The sequence below is a fragment of the Scyliorhinus canicula genome, chromosome 14 (genome assembly GCF_902713615.1).
Source record: "Scyliorhinus canicula chromosome 14, sScyCan1.1, whole genome shotgun sequence".
Taxonomy (NCBI): Eukaryota; Metazoa; Chordata; class Chondrichthyes; order Carcharhiniformes; family Scyliorhinidae; genus Scyliorhinus; species Scyliorhinus canicula.
In genome coordinates, this window is record NC_052159.1 from 26,818,943 (window position 1) to 26,839,024 (window position 20,082).

The 20,082-nt window shown below is 42.3% G+C and overlaps 2 protein-coding genes across 2 annotated transcripts in view; both read right to left on the reverse strand.

Annotated features, from left to right (window-relative positions):
• LOC119977492 (inositol polyphosphate-4-phosphatase type I A) overlaps positions 1-8,438 on the reverse strand; it is a 246,016-nt gene extending 237,578 nt beyond the window's left edge. Inside the window, exon 1 of the mRNA XM_038818515.1 lies at positions 8,141-8,438. The gene's annotated coding sequence lies outside the window, so the exon portion shown is untranslated. The remainder of the gene's footprint in view (positions 1-8,140) is intronic.
• A 4,969-nt stretch (positions 8,439-13,407) lies between these two features.
• Positions 13,408-19,966, reverse strand: LOC119977568 (cytochrome c oxidase assembly factor 5). Its single transcript, XM_038818658.1, has 3 exons — positions 19,650-19,966; positions 17,526-17,609; positions 13,408-13,609 (listed from the first exon to the last, which is right to left on the reverse strand). The coding sequence occupies exons 1-3, from the start codon at positions 19,749-19,751 to the stop codon at positions 13,568-13,570; spliced, it is 228 nt and encodes a 75-aa protein (XP_038674586.1). The 5' UTR covers positions 19,752-19,966; the 3' UTR covers positions 13,408-13,567.
• Between the last annotated feature and the right edge of the window lie 116 nt (positions 19,967-20,082).

Here is a 20,082-nt window from a genome sequence, read left to right on the forward strand (position 1 = left end):
TTATAATTATTATGTATATAATTACTAATATATAAGTTTGTAGCCAAATTTGAAGTATCGATAAACCTAAATGATCTGCATAGACTAAACCCGACTGCTAGTTGTCTGAGGAAGATTGCTGTTATAACCCGCATGGAGGTCAGGGGGGTTCCCTGTACCCTCAGCAGAATATGAACTTCCCCGTTAAAGGGGAACCCTTGATAGGGAACAAGGGAAGCCTGTCCGGTATAAAACCACGGCCTGGACGTGGGACGGGAGTATCTTTCAGGGACTGGAGACTGCAGTATTGTCATTGATTAAACTTTTTGCTTTGCCTCCAAACATTCATTCCTTGTGGTCACTCTGCTCGGAACCAACAGTTACATGAATTGGGAAGGGTGAACCATGGAAAGATTTGAAAACAACAATGAGAATCTTAAAATTTAGGCATTGCTTAACCAGGATCGAAGAAGGCCAACAACAGAGGGCAGATGGGTGAACATGACTTGATGTGAAATGTGATATGTCCAGTGGATCGTTGGATGACCTCAGGTTTATGATAGTAGCAGATTATAGACTTGGCAGGAGTGCATAGGAATAGTCAAGATAAGGAGGTAAAATCACATCAATGAGGTCCTCATCAGCAAATGAGCCGGGCCACTAGTGAAGTCATACAATGTTAGAGGTGGAATTAGACAGTCTCAGTGATGATACAAATAAGGTTCTGGTCAGAAGTTTATCTCCGGGTAAAATATGACACCAAGATTATGAACAGTGTGGTCAAGTATAACTATCCATGCCCTTTTTAAATTACCCGAGCACCCAGATGCACACACAAACAAAGGAAAAATAGATAGGTTCTCTGCAGAGACGGGCTTTGTAAAAAAAAAGGATAAAGTTTGCAGGGTTCTGATGCTGTCAATCTAGAGCTCCCTCATCTGAAGACAGGCCTCTGATCCTAGGTGGAGGGGACTCACCATTGGCCACCACCAGTGACCACCGGAGGGGTCTTCCAGTCCTGCTGAGGCAAATGGCCATTTGCGTTGCTCACCAACAAATGCCACAGTGGAACCCACCAGGGGGATGGGATGCCTTTGGCAGGACCACAAAGGTCCCACCAGCAGAAATGGCTGGAAAATCCCAGCCAAAAAAAGTTAGATGACAATAGATTTTTGAAGTCCTCTCTTTCTGTGAAAGCGCTCCATAACAATGAAATACTCCTTACCAGTGACCCAGCTACCAATGGCACTGACCCAAATTAAACCTGAAATTACATGTGGCTGACAAAAAAAAAAGAAAATTCTACCAACATACAACAGGTCAGTATGCTGGAGAAGGAGCACTCAAAAGGCTTTTCACATCTGGTGGGCATACCATGGACCAGAAGACATAGTCAACACTGGTAACAATATTAATTAACTTGGAAAGTGTTATAACCCCAATGGAGTTCCTGGGCCATATGGTATCCCATGACCTCCCCGGAAAATGAACTTCCCCTTTAAGAGGGAGGGGCTTCTCCTTAACACGGAGAAGTATCAAAACCCCGGCCTAGGGGAATCCCTTGGGGAAATGGAGGAGAATTGGAATTGTATTGAAATAAGCCTTCGCCTTAATTTCTACTATTGTCTACGCATTCCAGATTCAACAATAAGATTTCTTTTTTTCAATGATTAAGTTTTCTGTTTGATGTCAGTGAGATAACCCAGAGATTCCCTTCCCTAAAGTAATTCACAGAATTTACTTCACTGTTTGTTAAGTCACATCAAATGTTTAATAAATTATTGGATAACCAACTACGGCAGCAATTTGGCCTGACAAAAATGTTGGACAAAGCTCCCATCTGCAACAACCATAGGTTCACACAAGCGCTGACCTTCAAAAGGTGGGGACAGGACGGAGGGACACTGACAGTCAGGGACCTATACACGGACAGCAGGATCGCAACACTAGACGAACTGACAGAAATTCCAGCTAGCCAGGGGGAATGAGCTAAAGGTACCTGCAACACACAAAATTCCTCTGAAAAGAGACAAGGACACACCCACAACCGCCACGACAGACATTACTGGAAGAGTTACTGGACGCAAGCATACTAGATAAAGGAAACTGTAGGGACATGTATGACCGACTGGTAGAAAGGGCCAACACCATGCTGGACGCAGCAAGAAAGAAATGGGAGGAGGACCTGAGGATTGAAATAGGGTGGGGACTCTGGAGCGAAGCACTGCATAGGGTCAACTCCACCTCCATGTCCGCAAGGCTCAGCCTGGCGCAACTAAAAGTGGTACATAGAGCCCACTTAACAAGAACCTGTATGAGTAGGTTCTTCCCGGATGTTGAGGATAGGTGCCAAGGAAGCCCTGCTAACTACACCCACATGTTCTGGTCTTGCCCCAGACTCGTGGAGTACTGGACAGCCTTCTTCAAGGCAATATCCAAAGTGGTGGGGATGAGGGTGGAGCCATGCCCGAAAGTGGCTGTCTTCGGGGTTTCAGATCAGCCAGATCTATTCCTGGAGAGGAGGGCGGATGCCATATCGCCTGCTGCAGAATCCTGTTCGGCTGGCGGTCAGCAGCATCACCCAAAGCTGCAGACTGGCTGTCCAACCTCTCGGAATCTCTCCAAATAGAGAAAATCAAATTCACCATCCGAGGGTCAGACGACGGCTTCCACAGAACGTGGGAGCCATTCACCCAATTGTTCCAGGACCTGTTTGTGGCCAACGAACAAGCAGAAGAATAGCCAGGTAGCCAAAAATCAGGGGAAAGTAGCCAAAGCATGAGAGGGAGAGATAGACTGGGAGAGGGGGGGGAGGGGGGGAGACAGCTAAACCTAAGAGGAAAGAAAGGCAAACCACAGGAGGGGGTAGGGGGCAGAAGTGGGGGGGAGGGGGGGAAGAGGGAAGAGACAGGGAACAATAGAGGAGAACCAGCGGGGGGGGGGGGGGGGGGGGGGGGGAACGATAACACACTTGGCATCTACAGGAACAGAGAACAAGGAGAATACAGGCGAAAGATGGGAGGAACGGCTGAAGCGGAGGTGAGTGCGAGACGACAATGGCAGCGAAATCCGTCCGGGAGAAGCAAGTGACAACACCAACACCAGACCCATTCGAGTATTGCCCTCTGTAATTGTTTCTCTGGCCCCCAAATGCATATCTACCCCCCTCCCCCCACAAACAGATGCCTACTGATGTGTTGTAAATAATTTTGCCAATTGTACAGAGTTGCTCTGTTGAGCTGGTGCATAATACCTTACCAGTTATGTTATTTGGTTTTTTATTTCTTTTTTATTATTACTTTTTTTTTCTATTTTGTGATATTTGTGTGTGCCCTTCTCTTCTATATATATATCATATTCTGTGTACATAACGGCAAATATACTTTGTTAAAAAACCCAATAAAAAACATTTATAAAAAAAATTATTGGACAGTCTTTTAAGTTCACTGGCATATCTTTTAAAGATGGAAATCAAAGTGTTTCTCATATGTGCCCATTAAAAATCCATCTCAGCCTTCATTTTGCACCCAGAACTGCTGCTTTGCTTTAGAACAAATGTAGCGTTGCCTATTGCAAGGCCCACTGGGGAGGCAGTGGCATCATGGTATTGTTGCTGGACCAGTAATCCAGAGACCCAGTGTATTGTTCTGGAGACCTGGGTTCAAATCCCACCAGGGCAGATGATGATGTAATTTGAATTCGATAAAAATCTAGAATTAAAAGTGTAATGATGACTCTGAAGCCATTGCCGATTGTCGTAAACTCCATCTGATTCACTAATGTCCTTTAGGGAAGGAAATCTGCCATCCTTACCTGGTCTGGCCTACATGTGACTCCAGAATCACCAGCATGTGTTTTTAAAAATATTTTTATTCTCTCATTTTCTACTTTTTCATCAAATATACACCCAACAAAAGATAACCAACAATAACAAATACAACAGCAATCTCCCAATCAGCATCTCCTTCAACATACAAACCCAAATCTCCCCCTACATCCCAAATACAAAACAAGAAAGACCAAAAGAGAATCCACGATCATCCCCTACATGGTAAACAATACACTCAACCTCCCCCCCCCCCCCCCCACCTTCCCCCAGTCCCCCTCCACACCTCCCCTAATGTCCGCCCCCCCCCACCACATTGAGGCACAGGGCGGGGAAGCTGACCTCCATCCCAACAGGACCCACTTTCAGACAATCAGCGAGGTGAAGGCTGAGACATCTGCCCTCACACCCGCCTGCAGCCCAGGCTGGTCCGACACCCCGAATATGGCATCTAGGGGCCTTGGTTCGAACCTCATGTTCACCATCCCAAAGATGACTGTAAAGACCTCCCTCCAATACCCCTCCAGTTTCAGACAGGACCAAAGCATGTGAACACGATTTGCGAGGCTCCTCCCACAGCGCACACACTTCCTCCACTCCTCAAAGAGTTGGCTCATCCTCGCCCTCGTGAGGCGCGCCCTATATACCACCTTCAACTGTATCAGCCCCAACCTCTCGCACGAGGTTGAGGCGTTGACCCTCCGGAGCACCTCACACCACAGCCCATCCTCCATACCCTCCCCAAGTCTTCCTCCCACTTCGCTTTAATCCCCTCCAATGATATCCTATCTTCCCCAGAACCTTCCCATAAATCGCCAACACCACCCCCTTCTCCATTCCTCCTGTCGTCAATACCTCCTCCAACAACGTGGAGGCTGGCGTTATCGAGAAGCTCTGAACCTTCCTGGCAAAATCCCGGACTTGCAGATACCTAAATACCTCTCCCTGCCCCAGTCCATATTTCACCCCAACTCCTCCAACCTCGCAAAACAGCCCCCCAGAAACCAGCATGTTGTTGACTCTTAAATAGCATCAGGGATGGCCAATAAATGCTGGCCTAGCCAGCAATCCTCACATCCCATGGATGAATTAAAAGAAACTAAAATAAATAGTTTATCTCTACCCTATCAAATCTTCTAAACATCTTAAATATCTCAAATAGATTCCCCCATTAATCTTCTTTATTCAAGGGCATACAAAACGGTTCCATGCAACCTATCCTCATAAATTAATCCTTTTAGTTCAGTGTCATTCTAATAATTCTGTGCTGTATCTCCTTCAAAGCTGATCTATCCTTCCTGACGTGTGGTCCAAGAACTTAACACAATGCTCCCAGGGGAGGTCTAACCAGAGCTCTGTACAGCTCTAACTTCCATATCCTTGTATTTCAGCTCTCCAGATGTAATCATTCCTTTACATTGTTTTTCTACCTGTCCATTAGCTTTTAATGATTTCTGCATTTGGACCCCTAGCTCTGCACTTCCACAGTTCCTAGCATCTCATCATTTGGAAATACTCATTTGTTTCCTTCTTAGGTCCACAGTGGATGACTTCCAATGCATCTGAGCAGAGGGATCTGGGTATCTTTGTTCATGAATCGCAGCAAGTCTGTATGCAGGTACAGCATGTAATTAAAAAGGCAAACAGAATGTTACCATTTATTGCGAAAGGACTGGAGTATAAACGTAGAGAAGTTTATTGCAATTGTATAGGGTGTTGGTGAAACCACATCTGGAGTATGGTGTCCAGTTTGGTCCCCTTATTTGAGGAAGGATGTGGTGGCATTGGAGGCAGTTCAGAGGAGATTCACCAGATTGATTACGAGGAAAGATTAAACCACTTGGGCTTATACTCGCTGGAAGTTAGATGGATGAGGGGGGATCTGATGGAGGTATATAAGATACTAAAAGGGATTCATAAAGTAAAAAGAGACCAAATGTTCCCCTTTGTAGGGCAATCTAGAATGAGAGGTGACAGATATAGGTTGAGAGGTGTCATGAGAATGTCACAAATGTTTGTCTGCTCAAGTTACTGCCGTGTTGTCAGAGTGTGGGTGGAGCTGAGCTCTGGCTCTGCTTTTTAGTTTCACTTTGAGAAAAGCTTGGGTGCGTCTATGTTTTTTGGTTTCGTTTTAGTGTTAGAGCTGCAGCCAGCCAAAGGTGTAATGTTGTTCTCTCTGCCATGTAAAGACTATCTCCTGATCATTTGGTGAATTCAGAGTGATAACTGTTCTCAGTAGTGAATTTAAACCTGATGTGCTTCGGTTAAAAGGTTTTTTTAAATGTCTTATGGATGTTAAAAGCAAAGTTTAAGGATTACTTAGTGTTGTATTCTTTGGGGGTTGTATTTGAATTGATGGTTGCTAAGATGTTCACTGTATGTTTTTAATGAAATGAAAATCGCTTATTGTCACGAGTAGGCTTCACATCCGCCACATTCCGGCGCCTGTTCGGGGAGGCTGGTACGGGAATTGAACTGTGCTGCTGGCCTGCCTTGGTCTGCTTTAAAAGCCAGCGATTTAGCCCAGTGTGCTAAACCAGTTAAAGAGGTTAACTTGAGTTCGTAGAATAAACATTGTTTTGTTTTTAAAAATACTTTTTGATTTCTGCTGTACCACACCTGTAGAGTGGGCCTTGTGCTCCCCATACCACAATCTAGTAAAAGTCGTGGGTCAGGTGAACTCCATGATACACTTTGGGGTTCTCTAAACCATGGCCCATAACAGGTGGTAGATTTAGAACTGAGATGGGGAGGAACTACTTCTCGCAGAGGGCGGTGAATTTGTGGAACTCGCTGCATCATTCCAACCACCTAATCAAATCCACGCCCAAGCCAATAAGTTAGCTCCAATTCCATGCACTCTCTACTTTGTTAATAGTCTCTTTTGGAAAACTTGTTGCATGCCTTCTGATAGTCCATAAGGTAAACACTACCTTATCCAGCGTGTTAGTTACCTCCTCAACCAATTCATCCAGGTTGATTAGACCTTACTTACTCTTTACAAATTCATGCTGGTTCTCTCTATTCAACTCATATTTGCCGTTAACGGTCAGTGGGGAGAAAATATATAAATACTTATTTTCTATTATGCAGTCTTTAACAATCTGCCCACAGAATCAAGATAATTTACGCCTGAAAGCAACAATAAGATTCCAAGATCTACTAATAGGAAATTTGATTAAATCTTGCTAAAAGTTTAATTCATTCTTTCTGTAATTGAAGTTCCACTTCCTGAATTTTAAGTAAAAATGTTAAATGTTGTAAAACAGAGATCTACTGGGACACCTTGTCATAGGTTTTAAGCTTGACAGGATTTAGATCAAAGCTGGTTAAAATACATTTCTTGTAAAACTCCACCCCCGCGCACACGTTTTACAGATGAGCAACTTGACCCATGTCAGTAAAAATTACGAATTTACAACGGAATTGATTATTTTTCCATGAAAGGATGAGTATTGAAACAAAAACAATTTAGTTGCCTGTCAGTGAACTTCCATTGCAGTGACATAACAAATAGAGACTACAGCCCACCTAAGTATCAGCGGAATTTTGTGCTGGCACATTCTTGGGGGCGGCGGTATTAAGAGTTAGTTCGAACTGTATTTTGATGTATGGAAATATAGCAAAAAGCATACAAGAGGCGTTATTCCTCTGGAGCATTTAGTATTACGTAACTACTCAGTAGTAATGGTCGTCATTTTAAGTCATTTTTTCCATTACAGTCGCCTCAGACAAGATTCAGAGGCAGTAAGTACTTAATCAGTATTTTTTTTTGTTCATGCATTGTGTTGCAAAGCCCTTCGTCAATTTGGATTCAGTTTGATTATTTTTATGCCAAAAAATTATTTTCGCCAATCAACTAAAACAATAGAAATAGTGCAACAAAGTTGAAATTTCCAGCCAAAGCATTTGAATTAAGCAAGATTAAAATTAATTAACGGTATACTATTTTGTTAGAGGAAACCAGTAATGTTGAAAATGTAGTTGCAGCAAGAGTTAATTTCAGTCGTTAGATTAAGATCTAAATGCACATTTTCTTACGCTACAAAAATTGCAAAACAATTGTATTGCGCCTGCTTTAACTAGGAGGCCAAACCCTTCATTGCTCTTCCATTCCAAACCTAATTATAAAAGAACTGAGGGAGTACAGGTCTCAGTGATAAACTTTATATACTGCACAGTTCAAAGCCACATAATTTAGGTTATTCTTTCCCATTTGACATGGGTTTCCCCCTTCTCAAACTGATCGATACAAAAACATAATTCATTTTCGCGCCAACCTTAGAGCATAACCTCTCCAGTCATATGTAAGGGATGCAGATGTAAGAGACCTACCTAAAAGCACAAGGATAAAAAACGCTGCTGTACTAACTGCATTCTTGTCCTCTGCACTATGTTTGGTGTGACAGTGGTTCTTCCATTATATCCCTTAAACCGACGCATTCGGCATCCTTGTACAGGCGCAATGTGGGTTCGTTGAGATGTTGATGGGCGTTCACCGAAACATTCAATGTTCTGCAGCTTTATCTCTTCACATGCGTCTCTGTTCTTGATTCCTGCGTCACTCTCACCCACATTGATAGGAGCGGGGGAAACTGGACTGCTCACCATTTAGGCTAGAGATCGGATCGCTCACATTTGCAGTGGATGATGAAGATCGCTTATGTTGCAAACAAAATTCTATTCGACACATGTACTGCCCTCTTACGGCTAGAGAAGCGCGTTACCGCGGAATTTCGAAGAAGATGAATGGAGCTCTTTTGGAGCCGCTCTACTTTAGTTCATGTGTGTTGTTCGTTTTTTTAAAAATTATTTTGTGAGTTGTGGGACCTGCACATTTATATTCATGTGCAGGATTAAGCCAGCATCTGCCTTAGCATGATGCTGGATGTGAAAGAACCAAGCAAATAATAAATAAAGTAAATAATGGATAAAACAAAAGAAGGAAGTGCTCCTAAAACAACGAGTGGAGCACAACCCAAAAGGAACAAGAAAGGGAACAGAAACTTATCTAAAACCCGTCAAATTAGAGTGTGCAAATCAGGGTCGATAAGGCAATCCAAACCCTGCGGTGCCCACCGAGCACGGAAATCTTCAAGTGTGCCCGTGGACACCACATGCTGCCTCTCCAGGGACAGCCGGCCGCGGAAGAGGGGCAGACAGTCGGGCCGGACAACCCCCTCGATCGCCCGCTGCCTGGACCGATAAATGGCTAGTTTGGCCAGGTTCACGAGGAGGTCCTCCGCCTCTCCCCCCACCCCACCACAGCACCGGATGTCCATAGATCAGGAGCGTGGGGCTGAAGGGCAAACAAAACCTCAACAACAATGTCGTCAAGAAATCAAAGAGGGAGTGCAGCCTATGATAGACAACATAAACGTGCTCAACGGTCTCCACCAGGCCACAAAAGGAGCAGGTCTCTGGCAGAGCTGCGAAGGAGTGAAGCAGATGAATGGAAACCGTGCTCAGTTTTGATTTTAAGTAAACAGACATATCCGTACAACAAGATGGGGGCAGCATGGAGATGTGGAATTGCTGTGTCCATGTGTAGGTTAAAGCTAATGTAGGATGTGCAGGAAATTTGCATTCCTTGCTCCGGATCGAAAATGTAATTGTTATTTAAATTTGATTTTAGCCTCTCTTATTCTGTCTCAAAGTGAAATGAATATTGGCCATACTTTCATGGTTTAATTAGAAATGGTGTTTAGAATTTTTTTAAAATAAATTTAGAATACCCAATTCGTTTTCTTCAATTAAGGGGCAATTTAATGCGACCAATTGACCTACCCTGCACATCTTTGGGTTGTGGGGGTGAAACCCACGCAGACACGGGGAGAATGTGCAAACTCCACACGGACAGTGACCCAGAGCCGGGATCGAACCTGGGACCCACTGCGCCACCATGTTGCCCTTAGAATTTTTATTAGTCAGTTTCCAATTGTCCTGCAGGGAATCAAACACAATTTTTTTAGGGGGTTTGGTGTTTAAAAGACAATTAGACCAGGACATACAGATGTAATCAGGCCACTTTTATAAAGTCCATCCTTACTATAAATTTCTTTAATAGAACATAAACTTGTCACACTGCCATTACACCAGTTTGATGTAGCACTTACTCTGAGGAAAGTGTGTAACTTCAGGTCAAATTTATGTAAACAGTTTTCACTACAAATATGGATGTATGAATTTAATATAAAAAGTTAGCAGGAAGTGTATTTGAGTAATCAGCGAGATGAAAGCTAAGATCTCTGTCCTTGCCACCGTCTACAGCTCTAGCAGGTGAGACAACCCAAATTTGGCCCCTAGGGGATTGGGCTCCAAATCCATTTGTAAGATTGCCGACATGGTGCTGAGGATTGAGCCCCCAAACCTCCCCAGCTTAAGGCAAGATCAGAACACCGCTCACACTTGTCCTCCACTCCCTCAAACCAGCTCATCCTCGACCTCGTTAAAGATGCCTTATGCCTCACCTTTAATTGAATCAACCCTAATCTCGCGCACAAAGTTGTGGCGTTCACCCTGCACATCACACATCCTGTTCCAGTGCCATTCCCAACTCCTCCTCCCGCTTAGCCTTAACCCCCTCCAGTGGTACTATATGCTGCTCCAGAATCCTTTCATAAATCCCTGAAGTACCCCCTCTTCCATGCCCACAACAGACAGCACTCTAACAGTTAGGAGGGCACCATTACCGGGAACGTCAGAAAGATCTACCTCGCAAAATCCCGCACCTGCATATATCAGAGTTTCGAACCGTGGTATCCCAAACGTCTCCGTCAATTCCTCCAAACCCCCGAATCACCCCTCCAGAAACAAATCCCTCATTCCTACCACCCCCTTGTCTTCCTAGCCCTGGAACCTAGCATCTAATCTAGCCGGTTCAAACCGATGATTTGCACAGATCGGCACCATCTTTGACACAGCCCCTAACTTAAAATGCTGCTGAAATTGCTTCCAAATCTTCAGAGTTGCTACCACCACCGGATTGCCCGAGTATTTCCCTGGGGAGAACGGGAGTGGCGCTGTCACCAGCGACTGCTACTCTAACCCCTTACACAAACCTGCCTCCACCTTCACCAAAATTTCCCCTCGGTCCCTGTATCAGCCCAGCTCCTTCTCAGCACTTGCTGCCCAGTAGTTATAAATCAAATTTGGCAGAGCCACACCGCTGGACTGCCGATTCCTCTGAAGCACCATTTTCCAAATTCTGGCTATCTTACCCGCCCAGATAAAGGACGTGATCATCCGCTCCACTCCAGAAAAAATGCTTTCAGCAAGAAGGCCAGCGGGCATTGGAATAAAAATTAAAACCGTGGTAAAATATTCACCTTTATCGATTGAACCTTGCTGGCCAATGACCAGAGAGAGGATATCTCACCTCTCTAAATCCACCTTGATCCTAACCTCCAGGCTCGTAAAGTTCAATTTATGGAGCCGGGCCAATTTTGAGCAGCCTGGACCCCCAGAAACCTAAAGTGGGTTGTTTGCCCCTTAATTGGAAAAAATTAATTAGGTACTCTAAATTCAAAACAATAATGGGCAGTTTAGCATGGCTAATCCACCTACCCTGGACATCTTTGGGTTGTGGGGGTGAGACCCACGCAGATATGGGGAGAATGTACAAACTCCACACTGATAGTGATCAGGGCAGGGTTCTAATCCAGGTCCTCGGTACCATGAGGCAACAGTGCTAACCACTGCACCACTGAAATTTCTGATCAATAATGACCCCAGACTGTTGATAGTAATGTTGTTGAATGTCATGGGGAGGTGGTTAGATATTCTGGTGGAGATTGTCATTATCTGTCAATTGCAGTACATATATTACTTACCACTTAAAAGCCCAGGCCAGAATGTTTTCCGGATCCTGCTGCATGCAGACACTGACAGCTTCATTCTTTGTGGCCACAACCATTTCACATGTCTCTTACACAATTAAGTTTTATTTTTGTTTACAATATTCCTCTGTATTTTTTACTGGTTTTCACCAGAGTAAATGCAGCCAACGGATTTGTGGAAACATTGTAATGGTGGTTCTGATAAAACTTACAGCAATGTTATGACTAGTGGCTAACATATTATACATGTGGCTACTCAACAATCGTGATATGATTTTTTAAATTTACTTACCAGAAATGCAAGAGATGTCATTGGGCATGCAATTCCATTGTACTTGTGCCAACATGAACTATAACCTGTCTCCAAACAGCAGGTTCAGCACCATGGCTGCACCAGCAATATTATATGGAGATCGGAACAGCATTCTGGCCAGCTTGACCATGAGAAAAAGCACTTCAGGTAAGCAGAAAACAAAAGTGCAACCCATAATGAACAGTTCAGACAGGTCATGGTAAAGGGCAAGCAGCAGCCAACTCTGCAGGGTTGGGTGCAAGTCGGTGGGTACTTTTGTACTAAGTCAGCAATCTCTTTGATAAAGTCAAAATGGATGAACTAGAATCTCGGAGCATTGAGATGTGCGGTGTTTGACAAATTCATGCCACAATTCTAAATATAGATGAAAGGAAAAGACTGCAAATATTTTCACTGAATGTTAGTAAATGTTTGTTGACTGAATAGATACAAAGTACCTTATAGTTTGCAAGGTGTTTCTACTAAAATTAGTGCGTATGGTTAAAATGGTGTCACCATAGCCAAACCTGAGAGTAGTCAGCGATAGGTAATGAACAATACTGGGCATCAGGTCTGAGTTTGGTACTCTCAAGTTAGAAATGTGAGTTCAAACCTCTTTTATATACAATCTAGATTAGCAATTTATTGGAATTTGCAGACCAGTATTCAGATAAGTTAAACCGAGATCATGTTGATCTGATCAAATGAGTGTAAATGATCCCATTACATTGTTCAAAGAGGGGAGTTTTCCTTTCTCAGTGCTCTGGACAACATTAATTCTTCAGGCAACAATATTTAAAAACAGATTTAATGGTCATTTAGTTCATTTTCATTTGTTGGGCCTTGCTGTGTGTCACTTGACTTGTATTTGCATATGTGACAAGTGACTGAATTTCTGAAGTAACAAACTCCTTCATGATGCCTGAAAGACATGAATAGACCTAAGAAAATGTAAGTTATTTCTTTACATAAGATATACTACCAAATGCTCTCAGCTATATATTATCTATATTTTAATGTCACCTTATAGCTGACAGCAAGGTACAAAAAAAATATTGCTGCCTTGATTCCCCTTAAACTGGTGTTTAATTGTAATTGATTGTCTAATTATAAAATTGAATGTAGTATTTGCATCATTTGAGATACATATTAATTTATTATCCAAACACACTTAGAAATGTTTTTATTTCATTAGTATATCAGCGTGAAATCCATTAGTCGTGTCTTGGAAGCAATGCAAGAACTACCTCAAAAGAGCTCATTCTGATTTCTAAAAGCTCTTCAGTAATTAAATTGCTCCTGTAATACAAAGAGTGGGATGTCTTATACAAGAAGTTAACAGTTATTAAAATTTATGGCCAGGATGCATTAAAAACCTGCACCACTTTCTTTCCTCAACTGTGACAATACTTTAACAAAATAAATTCAGGAAACAAATGATCAAAACAAAGTTGCAGGAATAAAATCAAACATGTATTCCAAAAATTATACCTTTATTAATTCTCATATAAAAGAGAACAGTCAAACATTAAACGATTTTCCAAATCAATTAAGAGTACTATTGTTTATACATCATTCAAAAACCATAAACATAATTCAGTTCTGCAGCATTCCTTTATCGCAGCTCAATTGCTAATATCCTTTTCTTCCTCTGAACCGAGTTCTGTTATCCAGCTTTAAAAACAAAATCCATAGCATAGTAATGAATTGCAACATTTTGATGTAGCTGAATGGCTCCCTTTTGGTATTTTAAATAAACAAACTCTACAGTCCAATATAAATCATTGTTTCCCTCCTAAATCCCAACTAATCTTTGGAAAAAGGATAATTGGAAATAGGTACCTACAGAATAAGCACTTAGATACTCTCGATGCATTTTATATAGAAAAGACAAATTGCAGACCTTGTAATCGCTTTGTGGAACATCTCCATTCAGTCCGTAAGCATGCTCCCAGATTTCCGGTCCCTTGCAATTCTATTCTCCTCATCACTCCCACTTTGACCTCGGCCTTCAGCCTCCCGTTCCAATGAAGCTCAATGGAAGGTTCAGGATTAGGCAATTTACAGCCATCTGAACTCAACATGAAGTTTAACAATTTCAGATCATAACCACTCCTCATTTGTTTTCTAGACACCAGTTTCTATTGGTGATGCTGTTTGTATCACTTTCAGCTCTTCTAGACCCATCGTTTGTCTCATTGTCACTTCTTTCTGCCTTGCACCATCATCCATTTTGACAATTAATTATTGTTGCCTTCCACCCTAACAGACGTTCTCTTTTCTTCTTTGCTCACCTTCCTAATTTTCTTACCTCTGTATCTGTTACATCGCTACATTTCTTTTAGTACTGATGAACGGTCATCAACAAGAAATGTTAACTCTTTCCCTCTTCAGGTACTGCCTGACCTGTATTTCTAGCCTTTGATGTTTTTATTTGCAGCATCCACAGTGTTTAGCTATTCTCCCAATTTAAAAGTGGGGGAAAATTACTGAACTAGAAAAGCTCAATCAACAGAGTCTGAAGGAGAAAGATAGGTTAATGTTTTCAGCAAGATCCAGAATGATCAGACTGGAAAGTCTCTTTAATGGGACAAGACTGGGAGAAAGCAATTTCCCCAATAAGAGGCAGCTAATAACTTTTAAATTCACTTTTACAACAGAGAAAAGAGAGAGCCAAGGTGCACTTTGCAACGGTTATCTCAAGTGTATGTAGAGATATTAACAAGATAAAAACTAAACATGATGGCAAAAAGCAAAATACAGTAATAAAATGTGAAAAGAATTCAGCATGAAAATCAGACCAGATTGACAAATAGTTCCCAGGAATAAGAGAAAGCACATTCCTAAAGTAATTGACCTTTGCCAGTTGGCCACTGCAAATAATGCTGTGTTCACATGACAATGAAATGAAAATCGCTTGTCACAAGTAGGCTTCAAATGAAGTTACTGTGAAAAGCCCCTAGTCTCCACATTCCGGCACCTGTTCGGGGAAGCTGGTACGGGAATTGAACCATGCTGCTGGCCTGCCTTGGTCTGCTTTAAAAGCCAGCTCTTTAGATCTGTGCTAAACCAGCCCCTTGTTTAGGGGGCTGGGTCCTTGGGACACTAGGTGATCCTTTGGACAGACAAGATCAGCAGAAGCTTACAACCTTGACCTGAGGGCATGGACAGTTTTGTGGATGAAGATTGTTTTGAGCAAATGGACTTTTGAACCAGCATAAAAGACTGCAGATACGCCAGCAGAAAGCGGTTAAGAGCATAACTTAAAATTCCTCAATTATTAGTGCTAAGTAATTCAATTTTGCCTAGGTTATGCCAATGCCTGGACAGAAAACATGTGGAAATTTTTGAACATCCAAATCTCTTGGCCATGATATAACTTTGTAATGTTGTCATAGGCATGTTAATTCTTTATACATGAACTGATGAGAACGCAATTGAAGCTTTTAATAAAATCTGAGCTCTAAGACTGCCCCAGATTTTGCACTCGGTGACAAAACTGGCTTCTGATCGTAAGCAAAACTGCCCACAAAGATCTAGCTATCTTCCTTTTTTCCAGATAGCAGTTGAAGTCTGGTCTAAATGAAGTGGATTTACTGGCGTGCAGCAGCAGTAATGTCAGCAAGTAAGTTAAGCAGTCGGAATTAATTTCACTTTTAATTTAAATTTTCAGATAGCAAATTAAAGGATGATTGGATTTAGATAGGAGCTTAAATATCAATATTTTAGAAATGTGAAATTTAAAAGAAATTAGACATTCAACAAATATGAAATTAGCTTTACTTTGTAAATGAGGTCATTTAATAGCAATAATTAATAATAATCTTTATTGTCACAAGTAGGCTTACATTAACACTGCAATGAAGTTACTGTGAAAAGGCCCTAGTCGCCACATTCCAGCGCCTGTTTGGGTACACAGAGGGAATCGAACCTGGGACCCTGGTGCTGTGAAGCTGTAGTGCTACCCACTCTGCTGCCATGCTGACCATAAATATGCATTGCAACTTCTCCAGTCCAGAAACCTACTGCTCGGCAACACCACTTGCCTGGAAATATTTTGAGCAAACTCGAACACCAGTTTGACACAAAACAAACATTAAAAATACAATATTTCGATAAGGAAAACAATTTATTACTGTTTTATGTTGTATCAATTTTTTCTGTTTCAGGTCAATAGTCAATCTATTGTGTTTTCTATAATCTAGAAAATTCCATAACCCAGAAATAGCTTGGCCCCAAGCATTTCAGACCAGAGAGGTCACAGAGTACACCGCCAAAAATCCAATTATACCTCATTCATCAAGGTGTGTTTTTTTTAAAAGGGTTATTTATAGTGAAACTAACAGCCTAAAAGTGCCAGTTGCTATCAATTCATGGACCTAGAATGTGCAGTCAGTGGCAAAGCAAGGACTCTTAGTGTGCTGTTCTTTAAGGGCAACAAGGGATCCAATGAATTCTGTGGCAAGAATTCTAACTCTCTGCCGTGCGGTAGATTGCAGATGTTCCTTAATGGGGCTGCCCAGTGTGGAGCTGCCCTGATGATATCATCTGTCCAAGTGACCAATCATATGAAAAAAATTCGAGATTGCCAACGAAGAAATGAATAGCACTAAAATACTCATTTTTAAACACTTTACAGAGAGAAAACTGAAAATCAGGTATTTACAACAACTGACAGTAAAGGCTGAAATTTTGTGTTTTAACAAAAACACTGTACTTAATAATGATCTACAAATGTAAAATTGACTCAGTTGCTGATTAATAGCTGTTGATTACATAAGAACATAAGAACTAGGAGCAGGAGTAGGCCATCTGGCCCCTCGAGCCTGCTCCGCCATTCAATGAGATCATGGCTGATCTTTTGTGGACTCAGCTCCACTTTCCGGCCCGAACACCATAACCCTTAATCCCTTTATTCTTCAAAAAACTATCTATCTTTACCTTAAAAAGATGTAATGAAGGAGCCTCAACTGCTTCACTGGGCAAGGAATTCAATAGATTCACAACCCTTTGGGTGAAGAAGTTCCTCCTAAACTCAGTTCTAAATCTACTTCCCCTTATTTTGAGGCTATGCCCCACTACTGTTTAAAATCTAGCTACTCCTTTTATGGGGTTTCTAACAATGTTGCGGAAAAGGGATGTCCTCACCACATCAATGATTGCAATTGTTGGCAGCTCTGTCAGTGGGGGTACTACAGCAAACCCTGCAGTGGAGCAGTGAGTAGCAGCTGCAACTTCAGGATTTCCGCATTACTCTTCCCATAATTTGAATCTTGAAGTTGAGGTCAGTTTCACAGGGGTAATGAAGTCAAACGTCTCCCACAAAATCTGGCCAATGTCACAATGTCAGAACTGCCAGTCTGTTTTGTGGGCAACAGTTACCAAATCAAAAACATAAAAAGTTTCAGATATTAGATCAGTTATCTCTATAAACACGCCAAACCAACCACTATTTTCAAGAAGTGAAACTTGCTTTGGAATTTTATGAAATCTAAGCGGTTCAGAGATTACTAATGGGACTTTTTAACCTTAAAATGCAGAACAAATATTTTGTTGTTTCCAAAACAAATAATTTAAAATTGATACATACCATTGATCTTTTACATTCAAAGAAAGTAACCTGTAATGCCTTGCAATGTCCGTCTTTTAAGCATTGTTTTGGTGTCTTTCCTTCCTATTTGAAATACAAATAGGAGTCAAAATTTAGGTACAATGGAGTAGACGACATTTTGCGAAATAAGATTTGATATTGATAAGTTAATTACTTGGATATTGGGAGTAAGCTTGCAAGACACTGCTTCCAACTCAAAGATGTGCTAACATAATTGCTAGAAAGTCTGCGTTTGGAGTAGACAGCTTGCTTTTTTCAGAGAATCATACAACAGATGCACATAGAAGGGGGTCATTCAGTCCACTTTGCCTGTGCCAGCTCTTTGGATTGTTCTTTTCAATGAATTTCATTCCCCTGACTGCGTCATAATCTTGCACTTTCTTCTCCTTCAATGATGTACTTCACTTTCCTTTTGAAAGTTACTACTGAATCAGCTTCCATCATCGTTTCAGGCATTGTATTCCAAATCACAACAGCTCGTGATTTTTCCCCCCTCTGGTTCTTTTTCAATTACCTTACATTTGCATCCGTTGGTTACAGACTCCTTTGCCACTGCAAAAAAATGATTTCTCCTTAATTACTCCTTATCATGGGTATTACGCCTTATCAAGGGTATTTAAAACCACATGTTTTTTTCTATCAAATCTCTCAACCTTCCTTTGTTCTAGAGTGGTGCTCCAGATTTGCTATATAACACAAGTCCCTTATCCCTGTTTTCATTCTGCAGTCTCCTCAATACCCTTTCCAAAGTCTTGAAGTTCTTCTTAATACGTTTGGTGCCCAGAATTGGCCACAATACTCCAGCCGAGACCAAACTGGTATTTTACAAAGGTTTTGTATTACTATCTGTTGAGTATTGCAAGCATTTTCTGTTTTAATTTCAGATTTACAGTGACCATGGTATTTTGCTTTTACACAGCTGCTTTGCTTTTGTGCTCTATAGTTTCATTTACAAAGCCAGGCATGCACATACAATTTCAATAGCCTTCAAAACAACCTGTCAGCTGGTTATGATATTATCAACCAAGAAAGTGAAAATTTAAGATTATTAATTTCATCTGAACAGCCTTACACTTAATGACAGGTTAGGCAGGGGCGGCATTGCTGCCTCACAGCACCAGGGACCCAGTTTTAATTCCAGCCTTGGGGTCACTGCCTGTGTGGAGTTTGTACATTCTCCGTGTCTGCGTGCGATTCCTCCGGGTGCTCTGGTTTCCTCCCAGAGTTCAAATATGTACAGGTCAGGTGGATTGGCCATGATAAATTCCCCCTTTTTGTCCAAGGATGTTCAGGTTAGATTATGGGTACAGGGGTAAGGATGGTTTGTTGGGTGAGTAGATATGGGTAAAGTGCTCGTTCGAATGGCCAAATGGCCTCCTTCTGCACTGTAGGTATTCTATTTGCTATATGAATCCGCCCCATACATCACTGAAGGGAGTCTATTCGGCCCACTACCCTCGCTCACTACCCAGAGCCTTTCACATATTTCCCTGTCCAAAGTGTACGTCTGATTGTTTTGAACGTTACTGTTGAAAATGAAATGAAAATCACTCATTGTCATGAGTAGGCTTCAATGAAGTTACTGTGAAAAGCCCCTAGTCGCCACATTCCGGCGCCTGTCCGGGGAGGCTGGTACGGGAATCGAACCGTGCTGCTGGCCTGCTTGGTCTGCTTTAAAAGCCAGCGATTTAGGCTGGTGAGCTAAACCAGCCCCAGTGTTGAACCCGTCTCCACTACTGCCTGACAGCTCACTGCATTTTAAAAAAATAAACTCATCTCCCTTGTTCGTAAGGGAAAGAATGCCTTTTCTGGTAGGGCAGTGGTTAGCACAGTTGCTTCACAGCTCCGGGGTCACAGATTCGATTCCTGACTTGGGTCACTGTCTGTGCGGAGTCTGCCCGTTCTCCCAGTGTCTGCGTGGGTTTCCTCTGGGTGCTCCAGTTTCCTCCTGAAAGACGTGCTGTTAGGTGAATTGGACATTCTGAATTCTCCCTCTGTGAACCCGAACAGGCGCCGGAATGTGAGGACTAGGGGATTTTCCCAGTAAATTCATTGCAGTGTTAACGTAAGCATACTTATGACAATATAATTATTTTCTCGCACCTTTAGCACACAGTCGTGATTCAGCAAGCAGGCCCTCAGGTCCTCCCTCACCCCAGCACAGGCTCTGCCGTCCTCCTCCTTCTCTTCATAATATTTAGGCATCACTGTGCGTCTGGGCAGTGAACACAAGGGCCCGTGTCTGCAAACCTCCAGGAAGTGTCGGCCTGCTCCTCCTAATATTGTAGAACGGGTTCAACAGAACATTTTCTTACATTGAGGATATTAACGCACAATTTTCCTTACTTCCTTTTCTCCCTGACCATTTATCGCCCTGACCATTTATCGCCCCGCCCACGGAGTGCTGGGAAAACCCATACGTCAACGGGGCGACTCCGCATTGCACCGTGGGATTTGTCGCGCCCTTCCATTACCCCCGACTTGAAGGACTACAACTCCCGGCACACACCGCGCCAGGGACTTCAGGGCTTAGGTT

What these genes read in the sequence shown, in the direction of transcription:
- LOC119977568 (XM_038818658.1), bottom strand. Translation starts at nt 19,751, where the DNA reads ATGCCTAAATATTATGAAGAGAAGGAGGAGGACGGCAGAGCCTGTGCT. An exon ending in ATCACGACTGTGTGCTAAAG is followed by an intron (nt 17,610 to 19,649) that starts GTGCGAGAAAAT and finishes TATTTCAAATAG; the next exon opens with GAAGGAAAGACACCAAAACA. An exon ending in TTGAATGTAAAAGATCAATG is followed by an intron (nt 13,610 to 17,525) that starts GTATGTATCAAT and finishes TTGTTTTTAAAG; the next exon opens with CTGGATAACAGAACTCGGTT.